This window comes from Bacillus rossius, chromosome 6 (genome assembly GCF_032445375.1).
Source record: "Bacillus rossius redtenbacheri isolate Brsri chromosome 6, Brsri_v3, whole genome shotgun sequence".
NCBI classification, from domain to species: domain Eukaryota; kingdom Metazoa; phylum Arthropoda; class Insecta; order Phasmatodea; family Bacillidae; genus Bacillus; species Bacillus rossius.
The window spans coordinates 6,893,778-6,919,967 of NC_086334.1; the positions used below are offsets into that span (position 1 = coordinate 6,893,778).

The 26,190-nt window shown below is 42.3% G+C and overlaps 1 protein-coding gene across 2 annotated transcripts in view; it reads right to left on the reverse strand.

The window, feature by feature from the left end:
• Positions 1-26,190, reverse strand: part of LOC134532559 (homer protein homolog 2-like) — a 144,091-nt gene that overhangs the window by 51,712 nt on the left and 66,189 nt on the right. Inside the window, exon 2 of one of the 2 annotated variants that reach the window (XM_063369083.1) lies at positions 23,032-23,090. The exons of the other annotated variant lie outside the window; for it this stretch is intronic. Within the exon in view, the coding sequence (XP_063225153.1) occupies positions 23,032-23,039 (8 nt within the window). The 5' untranslated portion in view covers positions 23,040-23,090. The remainder of the gene's footprint in view (positions 1-23,031; positions 23,091-26,190) is intronic. 2 annotated transcript variants of the gene reach the window in all.

Genomic DNA, 26,190 nt, shown 5'->3' on the forward strand with positions numbered 1-26,190 from the left:
TCATTTGCAGTGCAATAATACTGTTACTGAACTATTCGTGTATCAATTGTCTATTGCATGAGACAAACTTTTTTTCCGTTTTAAATCTTCCAAGTTAAATCATAGGTGTTAAAAATCAAAATTCATAAATGTTTAGGGCAATCTGTATGGGATTAGGAATCTGTATGGGGTTATAAATCTTTACGGGGCCAAGGGAAACTATTTGATACTTTTTAGTCAGTTTTAAAAACTTTTTATTTAATAATTTTCTTCTTTTTAGCTTGTATGTCAAATTTAACAATTTATTTAATCTAATTTTTAGTACAGATTAAGTATCTGATTTTATTCCTAACCCCATACAGATTGTAATAAAAATTTGTGATTGTGAATTTTAAATACCTATAAAAATACTGGTAAGGTTTAAAATTAAAAATGAGGGGCTTTTGCAATATATAATGTACGGAGACATACAAGCCTTAACGGATGAACCAAACGACATTGCGTGTCAAATTCAATGCAGCGCCATCTACGCGTCTACATAGTTCTAAACTAAACTGTTACCAGCGCCATTAGTTCGCTAGTCACCGTGAGCTTTGCTAAGTGGACGGGTTCGCCAAGGGGAAGGATAGGAAGTCGCCTGACCTTACTATATGACCGTGTGTGGGACATTTCTCCTAGCACTGTACGCGTGATATAAGCACCGCCTGCGGGTACTGAGTTATGCATCCCGCAAAACTGTACTGTTCTGCTCGTAGCCTAATTGCACGAATCCGGAGTAGGGGGGGGGGGGGGGGGGGCTTTGGTAAACAAAAGCAAACAACTTTGCAACGAACAGACAAACAAGCTGGAAAGAAAGCGAGTTAATATTGCATTTTCATCCAGTTTTGAGGTATGTTCAAAGTTTCAAGTCTGTAGCTCATCGGGAAGTTAGTTTAAAAATCGATTGCGAAATTTGTACCGAACAGAGAAACATACAAGAAAGCGAGTTAATAAAAACGTTTTAAAATAACCTGGGTGATATCAGGTTATCGATTCCGAACCGTTCTCGCCATCAGTGAAGATTTTCCCAGCTAAGTGCGGGTGCCTGAGGATGAATATGTTGAACGAGTATATTGTATTTTCGTCACACGACGCTTTCGGCAACACGTCGCGGCAACTCTTCCAAGTTTCGGCCGGGGTTGCGAGCGTGTTGGCGGACTACGGAGGCACGTGCGTGCCTGCGAACTCCCGCTAAGGCACTCGCGAGAAGCACGATGTGACCGGGAGCGGGAGAGGGGGGAGTGTGGGCAAAATGCAATTTGCCGCTCCGGGTGGCAAAGCGAGGCCACCCCTTTCACGCCGCCCCGTCGCCCGACAAGGTCAGCTCTCAGGCGGAGGCAGTTTTATGGAGACCCAACCCCCTCCCTACCCAGGGGGTGCCCTGAGGGACTCGCTACCACGACGGAGTGCTCCCACCAAACCCCTCCATCTCCCCCTTAAACATTCCTCTCCGACCTCAACGAGGGGAGTCCGCCACAGGGCGGAACAGACAGCCCCGGGGAGTGACGTACGAAGATCGCGAATTCCCTGCCGAGGAAGGAATTAGTCCAAGATCTATTCCTCTGGCACCCTACAGGGGCATCACAGGTGGCTTCTTCAGACAAACGTTTATTCGTGTTTGCAAACATGTTCGCAGATGTCCTTCACTCTCGTGACATGGATGTGCTTTTTTTCTCTCTCTGGCCGTAGTTGTGGTTTAACACGCTTGACGTGATGTTCAGGCACCATCCAGTCCAGTTCTGTTTCAATCTTGCTCTCTTATAAATTACTCCCTTAAATACATGACTTGTAAATTTGATTATCCCACCCCAACACACAAACAACGCCTATTAATTTTGGTTTCTAAGCAAAACGGCAAAGATTAAGTTGTTGTAGCGTTTAGAATTTGACCATTTATATTTGTTGGTGGTAGCAATTTCCTGTCTATGCCAGAAAGATTTTGCAGTGACTATATAAATACAATTTCGTCACCCAAAAAAAAATGACAAACTTAAGGGGCTCGCCTCGTCAGGGGAGTATATGTGTTGGTGAGGCGGGATGATAAGCGCGACGATCGATGGTATTTCTAGCGCGGTATAACCTCTAAGCGCAAGGCTCTGAACTGACGCGCAGTCTTCTCGTCGTCACAAAATAACTGTAAAATTTGAGCGTTGACCGTAACAATATGTGGCCGAGAAATGAAGATGAAGGTGTAATGCAAGTCCCTTAAGGGCTTTCAAGAATCTGTACTGGTTGTTTTACGCCCAAACATTACTCTGAAAACATGCATTTGAGCCATTTTAACTCTTCTAAAAATACAGTTTAAAAACGTAATCCAAAATCAAAAGAGCTTTTCGGCCCTCAGCGAACTCTTAAATGCTTTTCGTATATCTTGAGTAATTTTGAAATCGAGTCGATTTTCCTGAAGCTCTGCGCACCGTATGTGTGCCCGGGTAGGCGGGGGCCTTAAGATTTTCTAATTGCGATCACTTTTAATAATTATAAGCAGTCAGTTCTGTGTTATCCCTACCGCTAGATCAGGCCACCGCCCCACAGTGAGGTGGCAAGTGATCCGAATGACGAGGCAAAGCCCGCGGGTGCTATAGTGACCACGAGAGAGAGAGACAGATATAGGAGGGAGCGACGTGAAGTACTGCGCTGACCGCCTTGCCAAGTGGTGCCAGCGGCACAATAGGCCCCGCCCCCACTGTGCCAGAACCCCCGTGATGAATGGTCAACCTCTCCCCTCCCCATCCAACCGCCAACACCGCGGTCCTGGTGAAAGGGTCGTGACCCGACCTCGCGCAAAGCCTGGTGTCCATCCTCTGGTCACTTCTCCCGGCCAACACCCTTGGTTGCAAGCGATCCTGGGGTCAAACCCCTGAAACAATGGACGGGTGTGGCTATTTTTATAGTAAACTTAGCTTTAGCCAACCTGCAAAAAGGCGTATGCGGTTATAAGCAAAATTTAAAAATATATATACATTGAAATGGTTGGATTTGAACTCCGACCAAATCTGTCCCCTACAGCGCCTACTTATTGATCTTATAATAATGTTCAGCACAACGGTTTTTTTTTTGACGTGATCTCTTATAAATCGATGAACGCCGGCTGCACGCACGAAAAAGCATGACTCAAGGTCACGTTTCCGCCTGAGCCGAGCGTGCAAGAACCGGCCAACCACCGTGCGAGAAAAGCTTCTATAATATCAAACAGGTTAAGGCGGGCTTTTTAACTAATTGTTCGTGATTATATTTCAACAAATTATTTAAATTAAATTTGCAAAAACTGTAAATAATATTTGAAAATTAAAAAGTATGCAAATTTTCATCAATTTTTTCTTAGGACGTTATCGCGTATAATTATCGTCCGTAAACCGACTTTATAGACAACCCCTTTTTATTTCAAGTTATAGCCGTAACCGTCTGGATACCTCAACCGTGATGGGAACCTGCGTTTTAAGTCTTCAGCGACGATGGCCGCTTCGTTAATCTCCGGCAACGGTCACGTTAGTTCTGGAGAAGATCGTGTGCAAAGCGTGTAAAATATCCCTCTTGTATACCGGTCGGGTAGGATATGGGGTGAATCCAAAGATATTCTGTTTTGACGGCATTTCTTTCGCTGTAGAAACAACACAATTCACTTGCTTCCTCCGAATCCATGTTCACACTGGCAATGGCATGTGGCGCAGTAGCGCGTTAGCAGCGGCCCGGTGTAAAGAGCCTCGGTGTCTCCAAACTCAATAACTTGAATTTAAATTTTAAAAAATATTGCGAGCCTTTTAATACTCTCCAGTGGTGTGTAAACATCTAAAGTCATGATGCACATAAACTTATAATACGAAGCTCGGTCACGATATTTATCGTATAATTCTTTAAAATAATACCCAGGATGATACTACATTTTAGGGAAAACAGTAAAAAAAAATCCCTTTTTAAAACCTCCAAACAATTATTATGTTTAACAGGATGGTACTATCGATTTTATCATGGCTAGCCGAACAACAAGAGTACCGAACGCGTCACACGTAAATGCCTCGACGTTGAAAGACTGAAAGATTTTACATACACTGTTATATTTTTTATGTTTAAGTTAAGTCATTAAAAATGTACCATTTGATTTGCACTCACTCCACAGTTGTTCATTAAGCCATCTTGTAACGGAAAGAAGGGGTTGCAGCGCCAGCGTGCATTCAGAAAGGAGGACCGAAGACTCGTGCAGCTTCCAGGTTGGGTCCGGCCGGGGATGGAAGGCCTGGAAGGGACGGAAGGCCTGGAAGGGATGGAAGGCCTGGAAGGGGTGGGAGGCCTGGAAGGGGTGGGAGGAGTGGAAGGGACGGAAGGCCTGGAAGGGATGGAAGGGGTGGAAGGGATGGAAGGCCTGGAAGGGATGGAAGGCCTGGAAGGGGTGGAAGGGATGGAAGGGGTGGCAGGGGAGGGCCGATTAGTTAGCACGAGCCGGGCCAGGCGACGGCAGCCGCAGCCAGCACGGCATCAATACCGCGCGCGAGTGTCGCCGAGGGACCGCGCATCGATTAAGCGTCGCCAAGGCGGCAGTGCGCGAGGCGTCCCCTCGGCCGAGAACCACGCCGAGCCCTTCGGTCCCGTTCCCCGTCACGCGCACTCGACTGGCCGCCATTTTTTTTTGGACGCGAAACTTTGTTACAGCCGCTAAGGTTAAGTCGAAGCGATGACCCGTCAACTAAAAGTGCAACGCATTAGAAGTGTAGCACTCTATGGCGAATAAAGAGGAAGTGAAACATTGAGTGCCCCACTCCTCAATCTCGTAAAAGCGTTAGTGAAGCGCCGCATTTTTTTTAGGATGGAAATGAGTTTTCTCCTTGAAAATTCAAATAAATTATATTACAACTGTAAAAAAAATTATAAACATTTCCGATTGTCAGTGGGGTTTTGTTTGGTTTCATCGTTGAAGTGGTTATTGAAATGTGAAGTTTCACTTCAAACGCGCGTCAGCTAAGCTACCTTATTTTTTAATTAACCTAAAAATCCCGGCTGCCTCCGATCGATCATGATCGGAACCACCGCAGATCAGTGATCGTTTTTTTTTTTTTTTTTAACTTTGCGCCCATGTAGAGGGGCCATTAAGCGTGTTTTGGCCAACGAACGAAGGAGCGACAAGAACGACGCTAAAACAACATAAGGTGCCTTGTCACTAGCGTCATTGTGTTGTTCGCAGCTAAATGACTAAGCGGGTACACCATATTTACGTAGAATGGTACAAAACGTCAAACTCTTTTAATAGCTACATAAAAGATACAGAATTAACGTTGTATTTTAACCACCTTACGGAAAACACCTCAGCACGGTTTAAGGGGGATTAGTGAATGTTATCCAATTGTTCGATTTTTTGGTGTGTCTTAACATAAATTATTTGTTATTTTTAGACATCACAGGAAGTAATTAAAAATCACATATGGATTCTGCCTGCAGCTAGTAGTAAGAAATAACATAGCAGGGTTACAATATTTTCCGAAGTCCACGAACACATATACGACCTTTGCCCCAAAAGTGAATATACAATAGCCTACAGAAGCTGCATTGCAAGCTGTTGATAGATATTTTAAAAATCCCAGACGCTGGCAGTTATTTCGCCTTAAATAATGCGACACGCGCATCAGACACGAATACCGATTCATAAATGCTAAAGACTGGACCGATCAGAATCCTCAATGATTTAGCAACAAAACATCGGCCGTATTTACAGTGATCTGCACGTCACTAAAGCCAGTCCCACAAGACACACAATTTCTTAGCGGTTTTCATGCTTTTTTTTTTTTTTTTTCCTGCTAGCGCGCCTGTTCTCATGGCCCCTTACAAGGGGTATAGTTCTGGGGGTAGAAGTTTTCATACCCAAAGTCTTAGCTAAAACCGTACTAGAGAGTGTTCTATTATTTCTGCTCTACCTTCGAGCCGAAGTCGAGTTGGCGAACCTGCGTGTGGCAACACAAACATGAACTCTTTCGTGAACATTAGGACACGGGCCAAACGTATTGGTATGCAAAATGAAACTTTATGATAGTGAAACCACCGTGGAATATATTTGGTAAGCTTAAATATTCATAACAAGAAGTAATAACTTTTGTAATACGTAACAGGCATTACTACATGAATAATTCATAGTCTCTTCAAAAATTTCTAGTCTCAATGGCGCGGCGGCAGAGCACGCAAGTCCGGAGATGAAAATGTTTTTATTGACGTAGTTCCAATCTCGTCAGAGGAAATTTTTTTTTAATAAGAGATTTCTGTTCATACAAATTGAGCTTTAGGCCAAATTTTATTGTAATTTTTATTTGTTTATCTAATTGCTGTAATAAAGTAAAATACATACATAGCTCAGAATATGCGTTTGGTTATTTCATATTAGGGATGAAGAGATGAAAAAAAAAGATCATAACTCCATTAATATTGACACTATGAAACTCGTTCTAATTGTTTGTAAACAGTAGTATAAACATTATTTAAAACTTTTATCTGAAACAATTTTCTATACAACCAACAATTTATCCTAAGGTTGAAATAAACAGGAGTTCATCTGTAATAAGTCTACACAATTTTCTAAAATTAAAATTTTCACTCTTTGTCACTGAAATACAAAAATAAACAATACCTCGACATACAAAACTACGGATTGTAATATTATCAATAAAAAAACGCGTTAACCGAATGGGAGGGAATATCGATATGACGATGTATCGATATATGTTTTCAGTTGGGAATATACCAAACAGTCACAAAAAATTAAAACTAAAAAGAAAAATCACTTTTTAAGGATTGGCGAAAAAGTAAAATATGATGAGAAAGCTATTTTCTTACAAATAGGACAAACTATTCCATTTGCCACCCCCCCCCCCCCCCCATTTTCCCCCCCTTTCTTCCAAAGTACTCCTTTCCGAAGGCAAACACGTCGTTACGGAAGCCGAAGAAGCGAGTAGTAAAAGTGGGATTCCATCAGCGCCCGAGGATCCAGCAGGTGTCTGGAAGGGGGGGAGGGGTTAAGGGGGTAGACTACCCCGTCCCACGCGCCATCGTGAATGGCCAATCACAGGCTTGATCCAATAACTTCCCCGCCTTTTATCGGTTATTCCAGGTTACACGTCGTGTATGAAAATGTTTTAGAAAACCGAGGACAGAAAGAAAATAAATATAGTTTAAAAAACTAAAGAAACATGCTTTTAAAGATTATCAAACTAAAAAGTAAAAAATAATTTTAAAATTAAATTTATGACAATAGTATATAAGCAATACTAGTATAAATGAGAAAAAAGCTTGAGGCGCTTTGTGCCATATTTTTTTAATATTAAGCGCCCCATGCTTTTTTCTCATTTATACTAGTATTGCTTATATACTATTGTCATAAATTTAATTTTAAAATTATTTTTTACTTTTTAGTTTGATAATCTTTAAAAGCATATTTCTTTAGTTTTTTAAACTATATTTATTTTTAACTTTTTAGTTTGATATTCTTTAAAAGCATGTTTTTAGTTTTTTAAACTATATTTATTTTTAACTTTTTAGTTTGATATTCTTTAAAAGCATGTTTTTTTAGTTTTTTAAACTATATTTATGTATAATTATCATAGGGAAATGAGTTACCGACACTACCTATTACCATCTGAGATAACTATTTGGAGTTGCAACGTCACAAAGAAATGGTAAAGTCTCTACGAATCATTTGCAGTTAGATGTATGGATATAATATTAGAATTTACCGGGGAAAAAGAAACATTTTTTTTTTTTCGGCGTGGCCGGGAGTAGAACCCACGATCTTTGAATCCAAAAGCTGACGTCACAGAAGTCGCGCTCCTTAGACCGCTCGGCTAACGAACGTAATGAAATGGGTGGGACATTTTACTGTGATGAGTCACTCACTCTTAGTCGAAAGAGTTACAGACGGACAGACAGAGTTACAGACGGACAGACAAACATACAGGTGAAGCTAATATAAAGCATGTAATGAGAGTACCCACATCATACAAACCAAAAAAAAAAAAAAAAAAAAAATGGTGCATTCGCGCTGATATACCATATGTGGCCAACATTTAAAAATAAATACCGAGTAGGATTTTTTTTTTAATGGCAACTATGCCTTTCAGATAACCATTCCTTCGTATTAATAGCTATAAATATTCTTTTTTAATAGCATGCAACAATCGAAACACACGATAAAAGATGAATGATAAAAACCAAAAAAAAAGTGTCTCATACATGGTACTTAAACACATGCATGTACTGCAGGAGACGAACTTTCGGACTAGTTAAAGATCAGCAGTCTTCATTAGTTTACATTACAATACGGAGATGAAAGCTCTAGGGCCGTCATGGAAACATTTCTGCCCTAAGAGTCTTGTCAAAGGATACTTCAACGAGTCCCTAAACAATTCCTGTGTTACTGTGAGGCATTCCAATAAATGTAAAAATAAGTTTTTTCTTTCTGAGTTGACCACCTATGGAGACCAAAATTTAAATGTACTAACTTCAGAATTCCTGAATACGCATTGCGAGTGGCTCACCCACGACACAATACATCAGGCTAAAAAAAGGTTTCAAAGTTATCAAGAATATTTTATAGAAAAATACTTAATAACTCTAATATGGTTCAAAACAGTTCAGCGCCAAGTCAAACGCACTAACCAGAATAAATCAAAAGCATTAGTTTACCTAGCTGACAAAAATATTTTGGTTTCTTGCCGTAGGCTTTCATTTGTCGCATTTGCTGATAGAACAATTGTCTGAATTGTCGTTTTATGGCAATGTCGCCGTAGAAATTAATTTCCATTCAACACACACTTACTACGTAGCCTATAGTATTTCATAATTACGTCCGCCGGTTTATAAGTTATGAAGAAGAAAGTACGTCGTGAGTAGTTAACATTGTGTATGGTTATTACGTTTACTTCAATTTCAAGCAGAGTTCTCATTTGAGAAAAGTAAAACTCTAGTATCTGGTAACTTTCATGCCCTCGGCCAAACCTATTTTTAGCTACACACACTTCATCAATTTCGCAATACAGATTAAAACCACGCAGTTCAAATCTGTATGCCTTTTGTCTTAAGAAATTGAGTAAAAATACGAGGAAAAAAAAAGTAAACACGAGGAAATGATCCAGCCAGGCTTCTCCCCAGAGCAAAAAAAAAACTTACCACTCACCGCTTTCTTTGTTGACTCACAGAAAAAGCAATAAACTGTTTTTTTGCAGAAGAAGCTTTACAATTTATCAAGCATGCCAAGAGTAATGGAAAGTTGGGGATATTTAAAGTCGTAGGAACCTACAGTAAATTCGCTACGACCATTCAAAACCACACAAAACTTTCACGAAATGCTAAACGTAACGTAAAGTAACAAACTGTATATTTCAGCTCTCTCAGATATGCCACGCGAAGTGCTGCCAGAAAGCAATTACAGTTTCCATTTCCATTAAGAGGACTTTGGAACTCAACTTCTCGACATCACCATGAGCCGTGATTAATTTCCATACGAACGCAATGACAACAAAACGCGCGGTAATTCGTTTTCAAGGAGTTACGGCAGAATGCTGGACGGAACCCGTTGAGAAAGCTCGGCGTCGATAGCAAACGCTGAGGTTATCTCACGGCAGTGATGCCGATAGCTCGCGTACGGCCACGTCCCCGCAGCCAATCACGGCGCACCACGAGCCGTCGACGCCGGCCGTCGCGACGCGACTGAGCCCGTCCCGGCGCGGAGCGGGGAGGGGAGGGGAGGGGAGGGGGCGGTCCCGTGATCAATGACGGGTCTCGCCGGCGCCCCGCCCCTCGCGCGCCGTCTGCCGGCGGGAACTGCGAACTACGCGCTCAACTCAGCCAGGTGGCGTCCTCGATCCACCCACTGGGGCCAAATACACTAGAGACTAATACCGGACAGCTCCAAGAAATTTGTGTGAAAACCTTGCGTCGTTGTCACGTCAGTCCGATAGATGGCAAACGGTATGCCCAGTAGGAACAATGTATCTGTTAAGCACATATGGTACCAACATTATGGCAACAAAAATAACTTTCTTTTCTCTTGGAAAAACCTTTTTTAATCATAGTACAGATTCATGAGAGATATAAACCTCCACTTCTTAATTTTTTTAAAATTAAATTAATAATGTTTGACACCAGATAATATTATATAAAATTTGACACTATATACATATATATATATGTTAGTAGTTACACCTCTTGCCGCTAGGTTATTTTTCACACTCTCGCCTGTGTTGTTAGTATAGAGCTGTCCGGTATTAGTCTCTAGTGTATTTGGTGGGGCCACCACCACTAGGGGCGTGTCCCGAGCCCCGGGTGTCTCCGAAGCCCCGCGGTGAACATTATAACACAAACAAATCATTTCAACTGCTGCTTGGCTTCTGATGTGAGGCATCGCCCTTGAAGATGGCTGCAGCGAGACATGCCGAAACTTCGGTACACGCCATAATTTCCACGGGCGAGGCCTCAGTCAAGAAGCCAACAAATAGGCTTCGAAAGCCTGCGATCTACAAATAAACATAATTAATTAATTAATTGTAGACGAAGAGAGGCAGAATCAAGTTGACGAAAAAAGTACACGAATATTTTTAAATAAGTAAAAAAAAAGAGCAGAAAAACCCGGACAAGTCCAGTCAAAGCGCGGACCGCCCCCCCCCCCCCCTCTCCCCCCACCACCTTTTTTTCCCCAAACCAAAAATTATTTGAGACGTGAAAGACGGATTACGAAATACGCTAATGCATTGTGATTAGAAAAGCAACTCTTATTTTTTGCCAACATAACAATCAATTACTTAAAATAATGCGTGGGGCCGACAGTGTTAACGAGAGAGTTTTTTTTTTCTTCCGGGCGATACGTCCGGATAATTTAAGCGGCGCACAAACTGTATCGGTTAATCTACTCGCTTAAACGTAAAGCGTCATCCACTTTCCAAAACCATCACCATCGCCACCCCTGCTCTTGTTTTATTAGCCGTGTGATGTCTCTGCCGCCATTCGTAACTTCACCTCCCCCCCCCCCCCCCCACACGCACTTTTCCAGGGCAAACGCATTTAACGTTGATCCACGTGGCAGCTGGAGCGGCGATAAACCAGCACTTCCTCCGGGCCATAACTTGAAACGACCAATCGAGAAGTGGCGCCATCAAATAAGCATTGAATCAAACCAAGTGCAGTCTCCAGTTAAGACGGACTAGCTTCGGAGTTATAAATACGTGTTCAAGGCAACCTCGGGGAGTTACTTTTTTTTTGGGGGGGGGGGGGAATATTTTAACCCTCCCTCCTCAGGATAATGAAATCTATAGGCCAGCAAGTTACTTCGCCAAAACAGCTCGATCCTTACGTCAATGCAGTACGTACCTCACGAGCTATCCAGACCCCACCCGGGAATACCGAGCAGTTTTCAAATCCTTTGTTTTTTTCTTTTTTTCCTGAAGCTCTGCACACCGTGTGTGCGAACAGGTAGGCGCGGTCGCTACCAACTTCGCCCAAGAGACGCCACTGATTAATCCCCGCTAATAATCCCGCCAAAGAAGCGACGCAAACGCGCGTGCTACGGAGGGGTCGAGTTTCTTGCAGGTTCCTGCAGGTCTGGCTGCGCCCCTCCCCCTTCACCAACCCTTAAATAAAGGTCCGGGAGAAGAGAGGGGGGGGAGGAGAGGCGCGATGCCAACTCCACCGGAGCCCACGAGCGCAGAGGGAACTTCCTCCGGAACTGCTGGCCTTTATCACGGCGCAGTCAGCGGCGAAGAAGAAAAAAATACCATTGTGGTGTCTCCAACATCATGGGATGCCTTCCTCAGTATTGCACCGCAGAACGAATTCAAAAATAAATTTAAAAAAAGGGGGGGGTTGTCTGTAAAGTCGGTTTACGGACGATAATTTTACGTGATAACGTCATAAGAAAACATTGATTTAAATTGCATACTTTTTTTTTTAATTTTCAAATATTTACAGCTTTTGGAAATTTAATTTAAATAATTTGTTTGAATATAATCACGAACAATTAGTTAGAAAGCCCGCCTTAACCTGTTTGATATAATAGAAGATTTTCTCGCACGGTGGTTGGCCGGTTCTTGCCCGCTCGGCTCAGGCGGAACGTGACAATATTTCGTGCGTGCAGCCGGCGTTCATCGATTTATAAGACGTTGTCACGTCAAAAATGTTTCTCTCCGAGCAGCACCTACACGTTACCAAAATGAAACAGCATGTATATTCTCACCAGCTCTTCAGACCCTGTTTGAACAGTGTTGCTAGCTATTTTCGATTTCCCGTGCCTCGTAACTGTAAAATTACGTTAATTTTTTTACCGGTTTTTTTATTAAAATTACACTACGACGGAAACAGTTTAGTAATCAAAAATGAGACAACAAAATAGTTACAATTTTCTATCTGGCTCCTTCTACCAACTTTCCTGGAGTGGATTTCATTCTGGGCAAACTGCCACACCAAGGGTAACTTGCACCCGATTCATTAGTGCAATTGTTTCCTTTCATTTGTCCATATTAAGAGTATAAATATATCGAATTTAAGAAAAAAATTATATTTGAAAAACTAAAAAAAAAAACATGTTTTTATTGTTACACTAGCAGCCCGACCCGGCTTCGCACGGCTATACTAATGGAAAAAAATTAAGCCACATCTCCCATTTACAGTAATGGTAAAATAAAAATCAGTGAAAATTTATTAAAATGCTGTTTAATGTACCGAAGAGAAAATGAATAGCACCGATGGTTTCCCGACTCGTGCACGCAACGTACAACTGATGTACCCGTACTTCGCTACGGCAGTCTACAGGCAGATCACTCTTGCGCCGCTCATTATACATGCCCCTCCTTGTGGGTACGCCACTGCCGCGCGATGCCCTTTGCCATGGAGACGCAGAAGGCATGAACAATGCAAAATCCTGTTCTCATGCAGACAAATTACCCACTGTTTCCTGGTTTTAAACACCCATGGGATCTAATTTTCGGAAAATGTCATCCTGCGTAACATAAGGAACATTACTGTGAAGTTTCAAGTCCCTAAAATATATATACTTGAAAAAAGGGGCAATAAAAAAAACAAATTATACACAGAGAGAGGAAAAAAACAATAGTTTAGGTTTGCGATTTAAAGTGATAAAAAGTATTTAAATACTAGTTGAACTCTTATGAGGGTACTGATTGCTTCGTTGTTAATATCACACGGGTGTTTTTTACTTGTATGGGAAAATTAAGAATGATAAGGCATCTAGTGCGTGGCAACAATGTTAACAGGCAATAGGAAATAAACTTCTAGCGCCTGCGGCATTGTCAACACACACTTCGTACGTGTACTGCATGTTGTATCTAACCCCCTCCAACGCATTTGATTCTAAATTGGACTTTTAGTAAGGATCCTTAATGTTATTGATAATATAATATAGCCTATAGCCTTCCTCGATAAATGTACTATCCAACACTGAAAGAATTTTTCAAATCGGACCAGTGGTTCCGGAGATTAGCGCGTTCAAACAAACAAACAAACTCTTCAGCTTTATAATATTAGTACAGGTGAACAAGATTTTTTTTTTCCTTTGAAGCCTACGCAATTAAGCACTGTGGGTAAATAAAGAAATATTTCTGCTCTTTAGTGACGTACTCACCCTCATCTGTCATCATGAGCCGGCTGACTTGTTATCGCGGAGCGAGGTGACGCAGTGGTAACACGCTGAACAAGCGATCCGATGGACGCGGGCTGGAATTCCGGTCAAGCCATCCTGATGAAGTAATCTTTGAAAGATTTGTGCAATGGGAGTGCATGACTTGATGTAAGCTTGTTTCTGTTTTGGATAACTATTGTGTTTGTTTCGTCGTGTTTTTGTCTCGTTTGAACTGTTGTGCTGAATTTTTTTGGGTTCAATATTTTTGTGCTGTCATCATTTGTGGGGTTTTTTTTTTTCGTTCTCTTAGTCCATTTTTCTTTGTTTTTCTTTGTTTGTTGTCCATTTTCCTGTTATGGAAAATTATGTGGTGTTTATATCCTGTTGACAACAGCAATTTTTTGCTTAATTTGTAGTTTTCTTCTACAGACATACATGTGCCTAGCAATGGCGTATGTCCAAAAGCTTACATCAAGTCATCCTGATGAAGGCTGGGATGGTTCCTTTCTTAAGCCCACGGCTGATCTTTCGCCCAGTTTCCCTGATTGTTTTGGCGCGATTTCCCCTTTTCTGATGATCTCGCTGGCGGCACGCCTAGTCAGGGGCGTACTTGTATTGGTGAAGCGGCGTGATAAGTGCGACGCCCGCTGGTGCTTCTAGCGCGGTATCGCCTCTAACGTCAAGGCTCCCGACGCAGTCTTCTCGTAAAGTATGACATTTGAGCGTTAGGTACAACGTTAGATGGCGGAGAAATGAAGATAGAGATATGCAACGGAAGGGGCCCTTGGGTGCTCTCAAGAATCTTTGAACGGGCATTTCAGGTTTAAAAAATTTTCTGGAAAAAAAAACGAAGCTTTTAGCCCTTTTAACACACTTTTAGAAACGAAATACGGAAACAGAACTACCCGTCCACCCTCGGCGCATTCTTCAATGTCATTCGCAAACAGACCTCACTCGGATTATCTCGAGCAGTTTTCAAATCACGTGGTTTTCAGTGAAGCTCTGCACAACATGTGCGTGCCCTGGTAGGCGGTCGCCTTAAAACCCCCAAGTTTCAGCACAACGCGACCGCGTCGCACATCTAACCCATCCCCCCCCCCCCCCAACCGCGCGAAGACTCTCCGTCGCGGAAGCAGCGTGCAAATAACGGGCGACAGTTTTTGTCGCCCCGTCGAGAGGAAGATGAGAGGAAGGCAGAGCCTTTCAAGCAGAAAAAAAAAAGTTTAATGAGTCTGGCTCGTTACAGGGGGTTGCTGAGGGTAGGGGTGGGAACACTTTAGTCAGCAAAGTTCGCCCGACTGAAAGCGCTCTTAATTAACGCGCTTGTTTTTTTTTTGTTTTTTTTTTTCCGGGGCGAGAGTAAAACGGGATCGGGCCCCCAAAAACAGGAGCGGCGAGCAGAACACCTTGCCCAGCTGTTATCCCCGGGGTTCCGTGGCTGTGGCGCAAGGGAAACCTTCTTTTCACAGACGAGAGAGCCAAACGTCCGATCGTGCATCTTCGGTTTTTTTTTTTTTTTAGTTCATTGTAACTCATGATAACATGGTCAATTAGGTTAGGTTAGCTACATTATAAATACTTTAAAACATTGTGGACGGTTGATTTGGTTAGGATAGCTACATTAAAGATACTGTGAAATCATGTAAACGGTTTCCTAGCCCTGGATAGCTACATATTAAAAAGTTATTTGCTAAGCAACCATAAAACGATTTTACAGTATTTTCAATATAGCTATACTTACCTAATATAACCAACCATCCACAATGTTTTAAAGTATTTATAATGTAGCTAACATATCCTAATCGACCGCAAAATTTAATGCCACACCGGTTTATACAATGAGATAGAACGGGGAAAAAAAAGCGAACATGAACTTCGTGGAACTTAAGGTGTGGCTCTCTCGTCTGTGAAAAGAAGGCTTCCCGTGGCGCAAGCGAATTGCATTAGTCGTGAGTGGATGCACGAGCAGCGACAATAACACGAGTGGCGGGGAAACTTTGGATTCTGGGTTCAACGCCCGGATAAGGCATACGTTTATGTGGCGTGTTTAAATACACATGCAGACTCATTTCCCCCCCCCCCCCCCCTCGGGCCGTCCTTTAATTAGTATGGCAGAACGACAATTAATCAATAAAATCATCCCAATATTATTCAAATAAAAACTCACTGCAAGGTAAAAAAAATAATTTGGTAAATACATAGGATTTCTATTTCGGCGATGTTGAGATGACGATTTGTAAACATCCTAAGGACGACAGTTCCTTTAGTGGCACAATGTGTTTAAACGTGCCTGTAAAAAGAAATTTCGTGTAGTGTTATGCACAGAATAGCACGAGGTTTAACTCGAGCGTATTAATAGGGTGTTTAACATGCAACGAGCGGCAGAGGTAACAGCCCGATCAAGCTCTGGCATCGCAGATAAGCATGGCGCGCGTGGTCGCCTGGATTTTTAACCTTCGTGACTTGTTAGTCGCCTTGTTGGCTACTACAGGATCGTTTACTCCAGGCGATATTACCAGCCACTTGTAACCTACGTGGTTCGAGCACACAGCCACACAGAGCAGGCCTTGGTGATGTATTGGTTGTCGTGAGCTAGAGTACTGCCGGGTCATTTGGTGTCTCCAAGACGGTGGTTTGTGAGTCTCATTCAAATAAATGATGGACTCTCAATAATGCATCGTATATGTCCGTCAATAAACCGAGCTATTCACAATGATCCGCAAGTTCGACATAATATATTTATTTCCTTCCACTTGGATGCTGCCAACTGATAGAAGGCATTTATCTTATAAAAATTAACTATTTTGACGATCATATACGCTAAGAACTGATAAATATTAAAACTAATATTTTTTGTTCTGAAATATTCATTAAAATGTATTTTCCAGTTTAACTACGTTATTACTTACAGTGATGTGCCTCGGTCAATATTTTTGTTTTAAATATAAAACTTAAAACCTGTTCAAAGGCAGGTTACAATATGGAATCAGCTAAACAAATAAATAAGCCGGGGGAAAAAAAACATTCTTTAAATAGTATGAAACAAAGTCGGTTCGTTTACGTCTTCTAAACCACACAATGGATATTTATGCGGTTTTCACCATTTCCAGGTCACGTGACTGACAGGTGGACGGGTGACGGATGGCTGCGACGTATCAACTCAAGGCGGAGATGTTAATATCCTCTACCCTAATTTTCTCGGCGAAGCGGAACACGGTACGATAATTATTTTTTTTAATGTGTTGAAGCTAAATTTCTTGCAAAATAATGGGAAAATATGACTTCTAGACATTAGTACACTCTATGAGCGACAAGACAAATGTCACTATCGCTGGAATCAGTTATTTGACACCCGTAAATCCAAAAAAGGGAAAACAAAATAACTGACAAGACAGAGTTTTCAGCTACGTAGGGAAAATGGGTGAGACATTACAAAACGATTGTTTCGGGCACTCTTCTGGACTTCTTCGTCCAATAATTACTGTTCCTGCGCGGGTGGCAGCCATTTTACCGCCCGGTTCCGCGAGAGCAACGTCAGTGGAGACGTGAAGACGCGGAAGAGAGTACTAGGAGGAATAAAGGCTGGAAGGGCGACCTTCAGGAACCTCGTACACCGATGAAGAGCGCCTACTCTTCAGCTCCTCCTCGGGATCAGGATCCCTCCCCCCTCCCCAAGGGGGCAGGAGGAGGGTACAAGAGCGACAAGAAGGTCGGTGGGGGCGGAGTTCAAAAATGAGCGACGCGAAGAGGGAGGGGGGCGGACGCAAGGGACGGGGATAAGTGCGGTTGTTATTGATTCAGCGGGGTCTAATAGCGGTTGCGGCCAGCCACACGAAGTGGCCGAGGTCCTCACCGAGATCGCTCTCAACCCGACGACTCGCACGCCATCGCCAACTAGACATCCTAGACATCCGAGACATCCGAGACATCCTAGACATCCTAGACATCCTAGACATCCTAGACATCCGAGACATCCGAGACATCCGAGACATCCGAGACATCCGAGACATCCGAGAAATCCGAGACATCCGAGACATCCGAGACAACCGAGACAACCGAGACAACCGAGACATCCGAGAAATCCGAGACATCCGAGACATCCGAGACATCCGAGACATCCGAGACATCCGAGACATCCGAGAGATCGGTCATCCTCCATCATTGCAAGTCTCGCAGTCTGCAAACCACAGGCTCCTTGAACTAACGCTTCTCAAGCTAAATATTAAAAAAAAAATTAAAAAAAAACTTTACTGCAGCGCTTACATCTTTCTGACAGCTCAAATACATATTTTAACACAGGACATTATTTGTACAGACTTTCAACACAGATCAAGTTTTTTTAAAATTTTAAAGCTCTATTTTTACGCGAAGCTGATGGACATAACCAATCCAAATACATTTTCAAAGAAATGCATCAACATCCAGGGTTACAGTCTGGTAACAGTAAAATAACCCCCAATTTAGCGGGAAAACTGTCATCATTGCACTCACGTAGAAAATGCTGCGAGTACGAGTAAAAAAGATGTGTATATCACATAATATGCAACATTTGATTGCGACACCCGTGAAAAATGCGAGACTTCTGGCGCCCCTGCACGGATATGCAGCGCAACAACGCTATTGGTGTGCGGTTTGCCTATATCACATCCCACAGGCGCGCCAAGATACCCAATAATAGATGCATGAATTTTTTTCGCGAAAAAAAAAAATCTGACCGCTCATTAGGACTGCAGTCAAGGCATACCAGCGCTAGCGATTTTTTTCCTTCTAATGTCCAGCCGTCTGGAAGAGAAGCTATTGCCCTGTTTGGCCGGCCATTCAGGACGCGTTTGCTTCCGCACTGGATGACTATGATTGGTGTGCTGTGAGTAGACATGTCAATCTTGATCGTAAGCTTTCGTGACCACGCTCTAAGCTACTTCTTGGCTTATTTTGGGTTAGTACCAAGTCCGATGAAATAATTAAGTTCCCAATATTTTTTTCCAATTAAATAATGAAATGCCTAATAATTTCTCCAATTAAATAATTATTTGCCCAATAATTTCCCAAATTAAATAATGTAGTGCCCAATAATTTCTCCAATTAAATAATGAGATGCCTAATAATTTCTCCAATGAAATATTGAATTCTCCAATAATTTCCCAAATTAAATAATGTAGTGCCCAATAATTTATCCAATGAAATAATGAATTGCCCAATAATTTCCCAAATTAAATAATGCAGTGCCCAATAATTTCTCCAATTAAGTAATGTAGTGCACTTCATTAGTTCATCGGAAGTTGTCTTAACCCAAAAGAAGCAAAGAATAGTAGCCATGTATCTAAAATAATCCTGGAGCCAACCACGAGACACAGTGCCACAAAGTCAGCTGGCCCTGCCAATCAGTGCGTTGTGCCACCAGACGCCAATGACGAAGCCCTCCTTGCACTCTGCCGTATCTCCAAGACAACGCCATTCACTACGTCCACCAACTACGTTGCCAACATCCCAAGAAAAAAAAAGGCATCGCACGTCGCGACACAAAAGTCGTTGTAGACAATATTGCATAACCCTCGCGAGGCAACAAAAGGACGCACGCTCAGTTGCCATATTTCCCGAGCGCGCTGGAAATAACGAGCATGGGGAGAAGAACGAGCTCAGCGAACAAAAGAGAATCATGCTGTTAGGCCGGTTTCCGCCCGCGCGCTTCCCCAAGTCGCGTCATTACGGAACTTCTTGGTCGAATGATGTCTGTGGGATCAGAACCCGACGAGTGCTCGTCTTGTGCGCTAACGAGACATTTAGCGAGGAAGAATTCTTCCCTGGAAAGTCATCCATCACTCCCGTCTTTGCGATGTGTTTCGATTGAAAAATAAAACACCGCGGAGTTGTTACGACGGCAAAACTCGCGACCAAACAAACGTATAAAAATAAAATTTGGTAGTAAACGCAGCTAATTATTTTTTTATACTATAAATTTTAAAATTATTTTTGAAGTGAAACGTTTTTGCTGAGGGGGCTACAATTTTCGAGCGTTACGAGAACTCCGATCGCATGAGGGGAATAGTTAGGTACTTGGAACGGGAACCGGTAGAGGAGACGGCAGGGGAGAGGACACAGCATTTTTCACACTTTCACACTTTCACACTTGCACACTTGCACACTTGCACACATGCACACATGCACACATGCACACTTGCATACTTGCGCAACAGCATAATTTAGCGCTCGCATACTTGCGTATATATTTTTTTGATCTGCGACCTCTGCCAAAGAGAATTAACTATGTTTCCTATACCTAATAATATAATAAGCAAGAAGTGTCACTTCTGCTGCGCGTGGATTCCAGACACCCAGTTTTTCTATTTATATTTCTAGATTATATAGACTCATTCCAACTAATATCCAAATATACTTACAATATACGTCAACACTAACTTCTACAACATGCATGCAGAACAAAATTAGACTGGTAAATATAAATCAGCATCTATTAATTTTGTATTAACTACTTAGTCAACAGTAACAATTGTACATAAAACAACTGTGCTTCTTTTCCGCACATCTGAATGGAAAATGTGCCACACTTCATGATTAGAAAGATTGAAAACTCAAAACCTAATTATTAACCACGGTTAAATACGAAAATAGTTTAATTAAATAATGCATAAAACACAATATTCGTTCAAGCATGCTAAATTAACATCATAGAAATAAATGCATTCGTAGATTTAATATTTCACATTAGCACTCATGCATTGTCTTTTATTCACAATTCATTTGTTCTGCGTTATTCGTTCATGCATTATTCAACACCCACGACTTCATTCGTGAAGCTGCGCCATATCTTATCTTTCCGAAAAATAAACAGCCACGGCTTAGGTGGTTGGATTATTTCTTGCTGCAGAACATTCACATCACCATAAGGAATAAAAATGGAGTGTGACTGTGTCATGGACACGGCCGTGTGTTGTACGTAACATGTAATATTTTCTATACAAAATATAAAATACGCTATTTTTTTCATTTTAACACCATATATGTATAGTAACTGTGTTACACTAATGTTTTATATATGCAATCGATAGATTTTGACGAGAGCTGACGATTGAAATTACAACGAACGTCGTAGCTTCTCCGAGTCAAAAGTGATAATAAATGGAAATCTCGAAACGCAGAAAAATGACCTCGAAATGGCGGCGCTTCCCCCTCCACCACGCGCTATGTGTCGCAGTCCTCACTTAGAGTAACGAATCCTTTGATTCTTTAGCTATCCAGTGGTGTAATTAAATTTTGGATGGAGATGATAGATGTGTAACTGCAACACCAAACTGTTATCATTCGTTTTTTGAATTTCCTCCTACTATGGAAGCAATTTTAAAGACGTATTCACCTCAAAAAAAAACGGCGTCTCTTCTTCCGCCGGTACCACGTGCCGACCTTGGATGAATGAGGAAGGGGTCCCCCGACCCAAGGAGAGGAGATCTCACAGTACCCCAGCCATCCCCAGGTAAAAGGGAGGGGGAGACCGGGGGTGTTTGCGATTCGCAGCTCAGTTCCTTCATGCGAGGCGCGACAGGCAGACACGACGCTTTCGAAAGGAGGCACTTTAATTGGTTCGTTAGAGGAAAGTTTCTAAGCGCCACACCCGCCCAAGACCTAAATCCCCAACACGTAGCGTCGACAAAGAACTCTCTCACTCCTCGCCGAAGACGAGGCCTGCAAGAAACAACGTGTATCCGTAAACAAAGAGAAGACTCTCCGACTGGAAGCTTCTCCAAAATATCGGAAGCTGTAAAGCGGCTCCCCTCACGTCAAAGGCATTTTCTACACAGTAAAACGTTTTCTGTAATTTTACAAACAATTTTTTTTTGTGTGTGAGTTATGCATCGCATTTCTAGGCAATAAATAATTTTTCAGTGGTTTTGTTGCGAACTTACTTGAATTATAGCTAATCATTACTAATACAATCATTTAATTTGACTATTCTGGAAATGCATGTGTATCCCATACGATCTCCTGAACACTGCAAAGTAATAAATGAATACAAACGATATTTTTTTAACATGTTAACAATTCATATTCTCTTTAAGGACATAACAATAGTTACAGATCAAGCTGTGTACGTAAAGTTCTTTTTGAGGCTCTTAGAAACGACTTGCAGGCAGAATTAACATATTTCACATAAATTGTTATTTGAGTACTTCTGGTATCGCGACTGTTTACAAAATCAGACTACAGTAACGGGCGGGCCTTCTCCCATCAGTCTACTAAGATTACCTTTTCCTTCTCCTCCTCCCCCTCCCTCGACCAATCACCGATCGAGACAACCTGCCTCTCCCTTCTGGTAATCATATTTCAAAACTCGAGGGAAACTCCGTGCTTAAACTTCGCCCCTGCTTCCCGGCATTAGCGTCTTCCATCCTGTAAGGGCGTAGCTCTCGGGGGATTACGGCAACCCCTGTTTGACGGGACGTCGAACAACAAGAGCAGGTTAGACGCGACCTAAGTGTCACAGAGATCGCGGCTGGGAAAACATACGCAGCTAAGCTCGCATCAAGATAACACGTTCCATCAGCGTTCATATAACCAATCAGTAAATATATAAATGTAAAAGTGTATTTTTGTAATTTCTCTGTTTTCTTCACAACTACTCATAACCTTCCACTCGCGGTTGTGGTGGTAGATAGTCCTTGGACTACCGTCGGTTATAGGGAAGGTATTCCAAGACGTTCGGGTAAGGTAGCGAATGAGCACTGCCTTGTTGGGATACAACCGTAACCTAACTTGCGGGCCGTATTCCAGAACGTGTCCAAACCGAATTCCAGTAGGAAAACAAATCGGCGACCGTTTAAATTAACGGTGCCCTGCGCGAGGCTGGAAACTGGTTTTAATGTATTCTAGCGGACGTTTCGCAACCACTGATACAATTGTTACGGCCAAAATACTGAAGATATCAGCACCATCGCACAAAAATAGAATGCCTTCCTAATTTTCTCAAGTACTTTTAAAGTTGTGATTACTTCTTGTTACGACCATTTAAGTGTATACAATGTATTCCAGGATAGTTTCGCTATCATAAAGTTTCATTATGGAACTATTTAAAAAAATTTTATCGTGTTATACCAGATAGTTGCCGCAAAGATCTCGCCAGCAAAATCGTCTAAGCAAACGTTAAGACGTTTTTACGCCAACAAATGAAAAAAAAAAAAAAGGGGGGGGGGCACCTAAAACCATCTACCGCGAAACAAAATAGAAAATGCTTATTGAGCATTTCGTAGGATTTGAACCCTTACAATGTTTCCAAAGTTTACCATTGTCATAGTATTTCCATGTTTGATTTTATGTGTTGAAAATGCTCAGTACTTTCCCAAATGTTTCAACAATGTGGCTACTTATAGTTTACGCAGACTATCATTAAAACTAACACTTACTTCGTCATCAAAGGATCAGTGTTGAGGGTGGCATCAATGGATGAAAAACAAAATCTTACCTGGAACAAAAAGAAAAAAAAAGCACCAGTTAGATTAAACAACAATCTGTATATTTTGTATCAAAATAACAATATATTTAGCTCACAACATGGATTACCCTGCTATTAAAAATTACTTCACGTAAAGGCTGTAGGAGTAAAATTTATAAACCCTATACGTTATGTCCACTTGCACGATTGTTGAACTGAATGTTTAACCATGGCCGAGCATTTTCCAGAATACTGTACTGATATTACTTTATTAAATACTATGCGAAGTACCTAATGCTAAGAAGTGTGCACGAAACGAGCACAAATTCCCTCCTGTGACGCACACTGTTCATTATCATAAGGAAACTGTAAAAACCTGGGATCACTAGCTGGAGCTAGTCACTATTTATCGCTAGACACCGACCACACTGCACCCACCACTCGCACACGATGCGCCGATTCTGTGCTCTGTGCAAGATGTGCTCTGTGCAAGATGTGCTCTCTGCAAGAGGACTAACTACCACACTAGGCACGAACCACAGCCACTCATTTCCCCTGCAGCCGAGAATACACAGGGGGAAAAAAATTATACTTTTTACAAAAGACTCCTTTGGAAACAAACTGCCATTTTTTCACTCTCGGAAACATTTCAAAGAATTCTACGTTAAATTTCGGGCCTGAGTTTCGTATTATAAGTGTATCTGCAACATCATAGCACATGAATTTGCTAGTTATCGAGGTTGTAAGTTACGCTCACACATATTTTATTTTTATGTGTGCAACATCTTTAACGAACCATTTCTCAAATCACCAAGAGTTATATTTTGCAAATACATGACCGCAGAAAAAAAAAAATTTGCAAAGCAGTTCAATCTAAAACACTTTTCTGTTGCAACTTCACACGCGCACAAAAACCCTCACAAGTACGTCACTGCGTTCACGACATGAGACCGTGCGCTTGTTTTAACGTTTAACTTTAGTTCGCAGATACGTTTCTCAGCCGAGTTCGTAGAGGCAGAGAAGAGGAAACGAACAAGATGAAGGAAAAAAAAAAAGGGTACGGTGCTCTTTCCTTTTAGCGTCGGTTGGGTTTCCATTATCGGCCGCACAGGAGTGCCACGAGCAAGGGGAATTTATGAAAACAAACCCCTCACTCGGATCCCGGGAGCCTTGACGATGAGAATGAGAGGGGAGAGGAGAGAGGGTTGTAGAGGGGGGGGGGGGGGGTTGAAACTCCCAAACTCACCCTCGCCGCCAGGGGGTTAAACCACGCCACAAAGAGGGGGGACACCTTGTGAGGGAAAGGGGAGAAGAGCTCGCGACGAGACGGTCGGCGCAACATTACTTTCACGCCTAATGCACGGGGTCGCCACAAATCTCCAATACAATTTCCCAGGCATTCCGACCTGGGCAACCCTGACACTTGGATCGTCCACACCGTGCTTCATGCCACGTCCACTCTCAAGACCCCGCACAACAAAGCGTGTGCAAACATGTCCGCAGGTAACTCTGGTTAATCCAGGTCCGTGGGTGAGTGCTGGTGGGGAGGCAAGAACGAGGGAAGGGGAAATGAGGACGAAAGCACCGCGAAGACCGCCCGCGGAGAAATTTACGGTAGTTGTAACGCAGTCATAAGCCCGTTGTGGAAGAGTGGGGAAGGGGGGGGGGTGGATGGGAGGAGGGAAACGAAGGCCCGGACAACCTATTCATTTGCATGAGGCCGCTCCCGCACGGCGCAAGGATCGTTGGGGTTGCGTCGACGGGAGATAGCGCTGGAACAGAGGTTTGTGGGGCGGGGGGGGGACTATTCACTGTCTGCACCCCGCGCCAAGGCCGTCTGGCAGACTTATTCGCAGACATTCTTCGGCGAGGGGCGCGCGGCGAGGTACTCTGGCGACACCCGTAATATCCGTCACAGGGCTCTCCTCCCCCCCCCTTCCCATTCGAACAGCGCTTGGAGGGGTCGCGTGACAATGGCTCCCGCCGCAGTTAGATAAGAGCACACGGACAGCACAACAAGGGCGACACCAGCGCGGTGCGACAAGTGCCTCGACGCCTCTAGGCGCCTGTCAGGGGGGGGGGGGGGGGTGACGGAAGACTACCATACTGGAAACCTACCATAATGGCGGTATTCCGCCTGGCCTCTTCGAAAAAGGCGGAAAAGTACCATAACTGAAAACTGCCATAATTTTAAAGGACGATGCGAAATTCTGCCATATTTTTTTGTCTAAACAAATCTGGCCACCCTACCTCCCCCCCCCCCCCCCCCCTTTTTTACTACTTTCTTGACACTTATTGTTACAGAACCAGGTTCCTCTTTTGAGTAAGCTTCTCTGCACTTATACCTGTGCCTTGTAAATAGAAGTGTAAACAAATTTACACATAAAACCAATAAAAATACAAATCTGTTTAAATAAAGTCAGTATCTATGTGAATTTCAAAAACAGTGTAGTTCATTAAATAAAATTTCAACCGAAAAACAACATTTTAAATAAAAGGTAAATTAACTAAGGATGTAGTTTTGGACATACACTATTACTCATTAAACTGAATGTCATTAGAAATCTCAATCTGTTTGTGCCTTAAGAAGGGAATAGATCTCTCTCCCGAAACGTCGCAACTATTGTCTTGGGAAAAACATACTGTGTTATTCTGTGCTACCATTGTTGTGGTTTTCAAAATATCTGTTTTGTCGCTCAACTGTTGCTTGCGGTGTTCGTCTGTGCTGTAGTCGCTGTTTTGTAACATCGATGGGTTCACCTGTGCGTCTCTGTATATCCGTTGTTTTTTTTTTTTTATCTGTTAAGTTTTATAGTTGGGTTATTCTGTTTGCCGTTGTGCACCGTAATTTTTTTTTGTAAATGGAACAGAAATATTCATATAAACTTAGATATTTGTTAATTTGTACATTTACATGAAAATAATTCTATCACTACAAAATAGTGTTACCATTTATGTTTTGTGTTGCCCCAAGACCTCCAATATTCAAAAGTTACTTGTAAACCCTTGTTTGAATAGCTTTCCAGTATTAACTGCGCATATTAAGCACGGTAAAACAAACGAAAGCCAAATCGTTGAATATTTGATCGATTATCTTTTCCGTGGTTAAAAAAAAAAATTGCCGAATGTA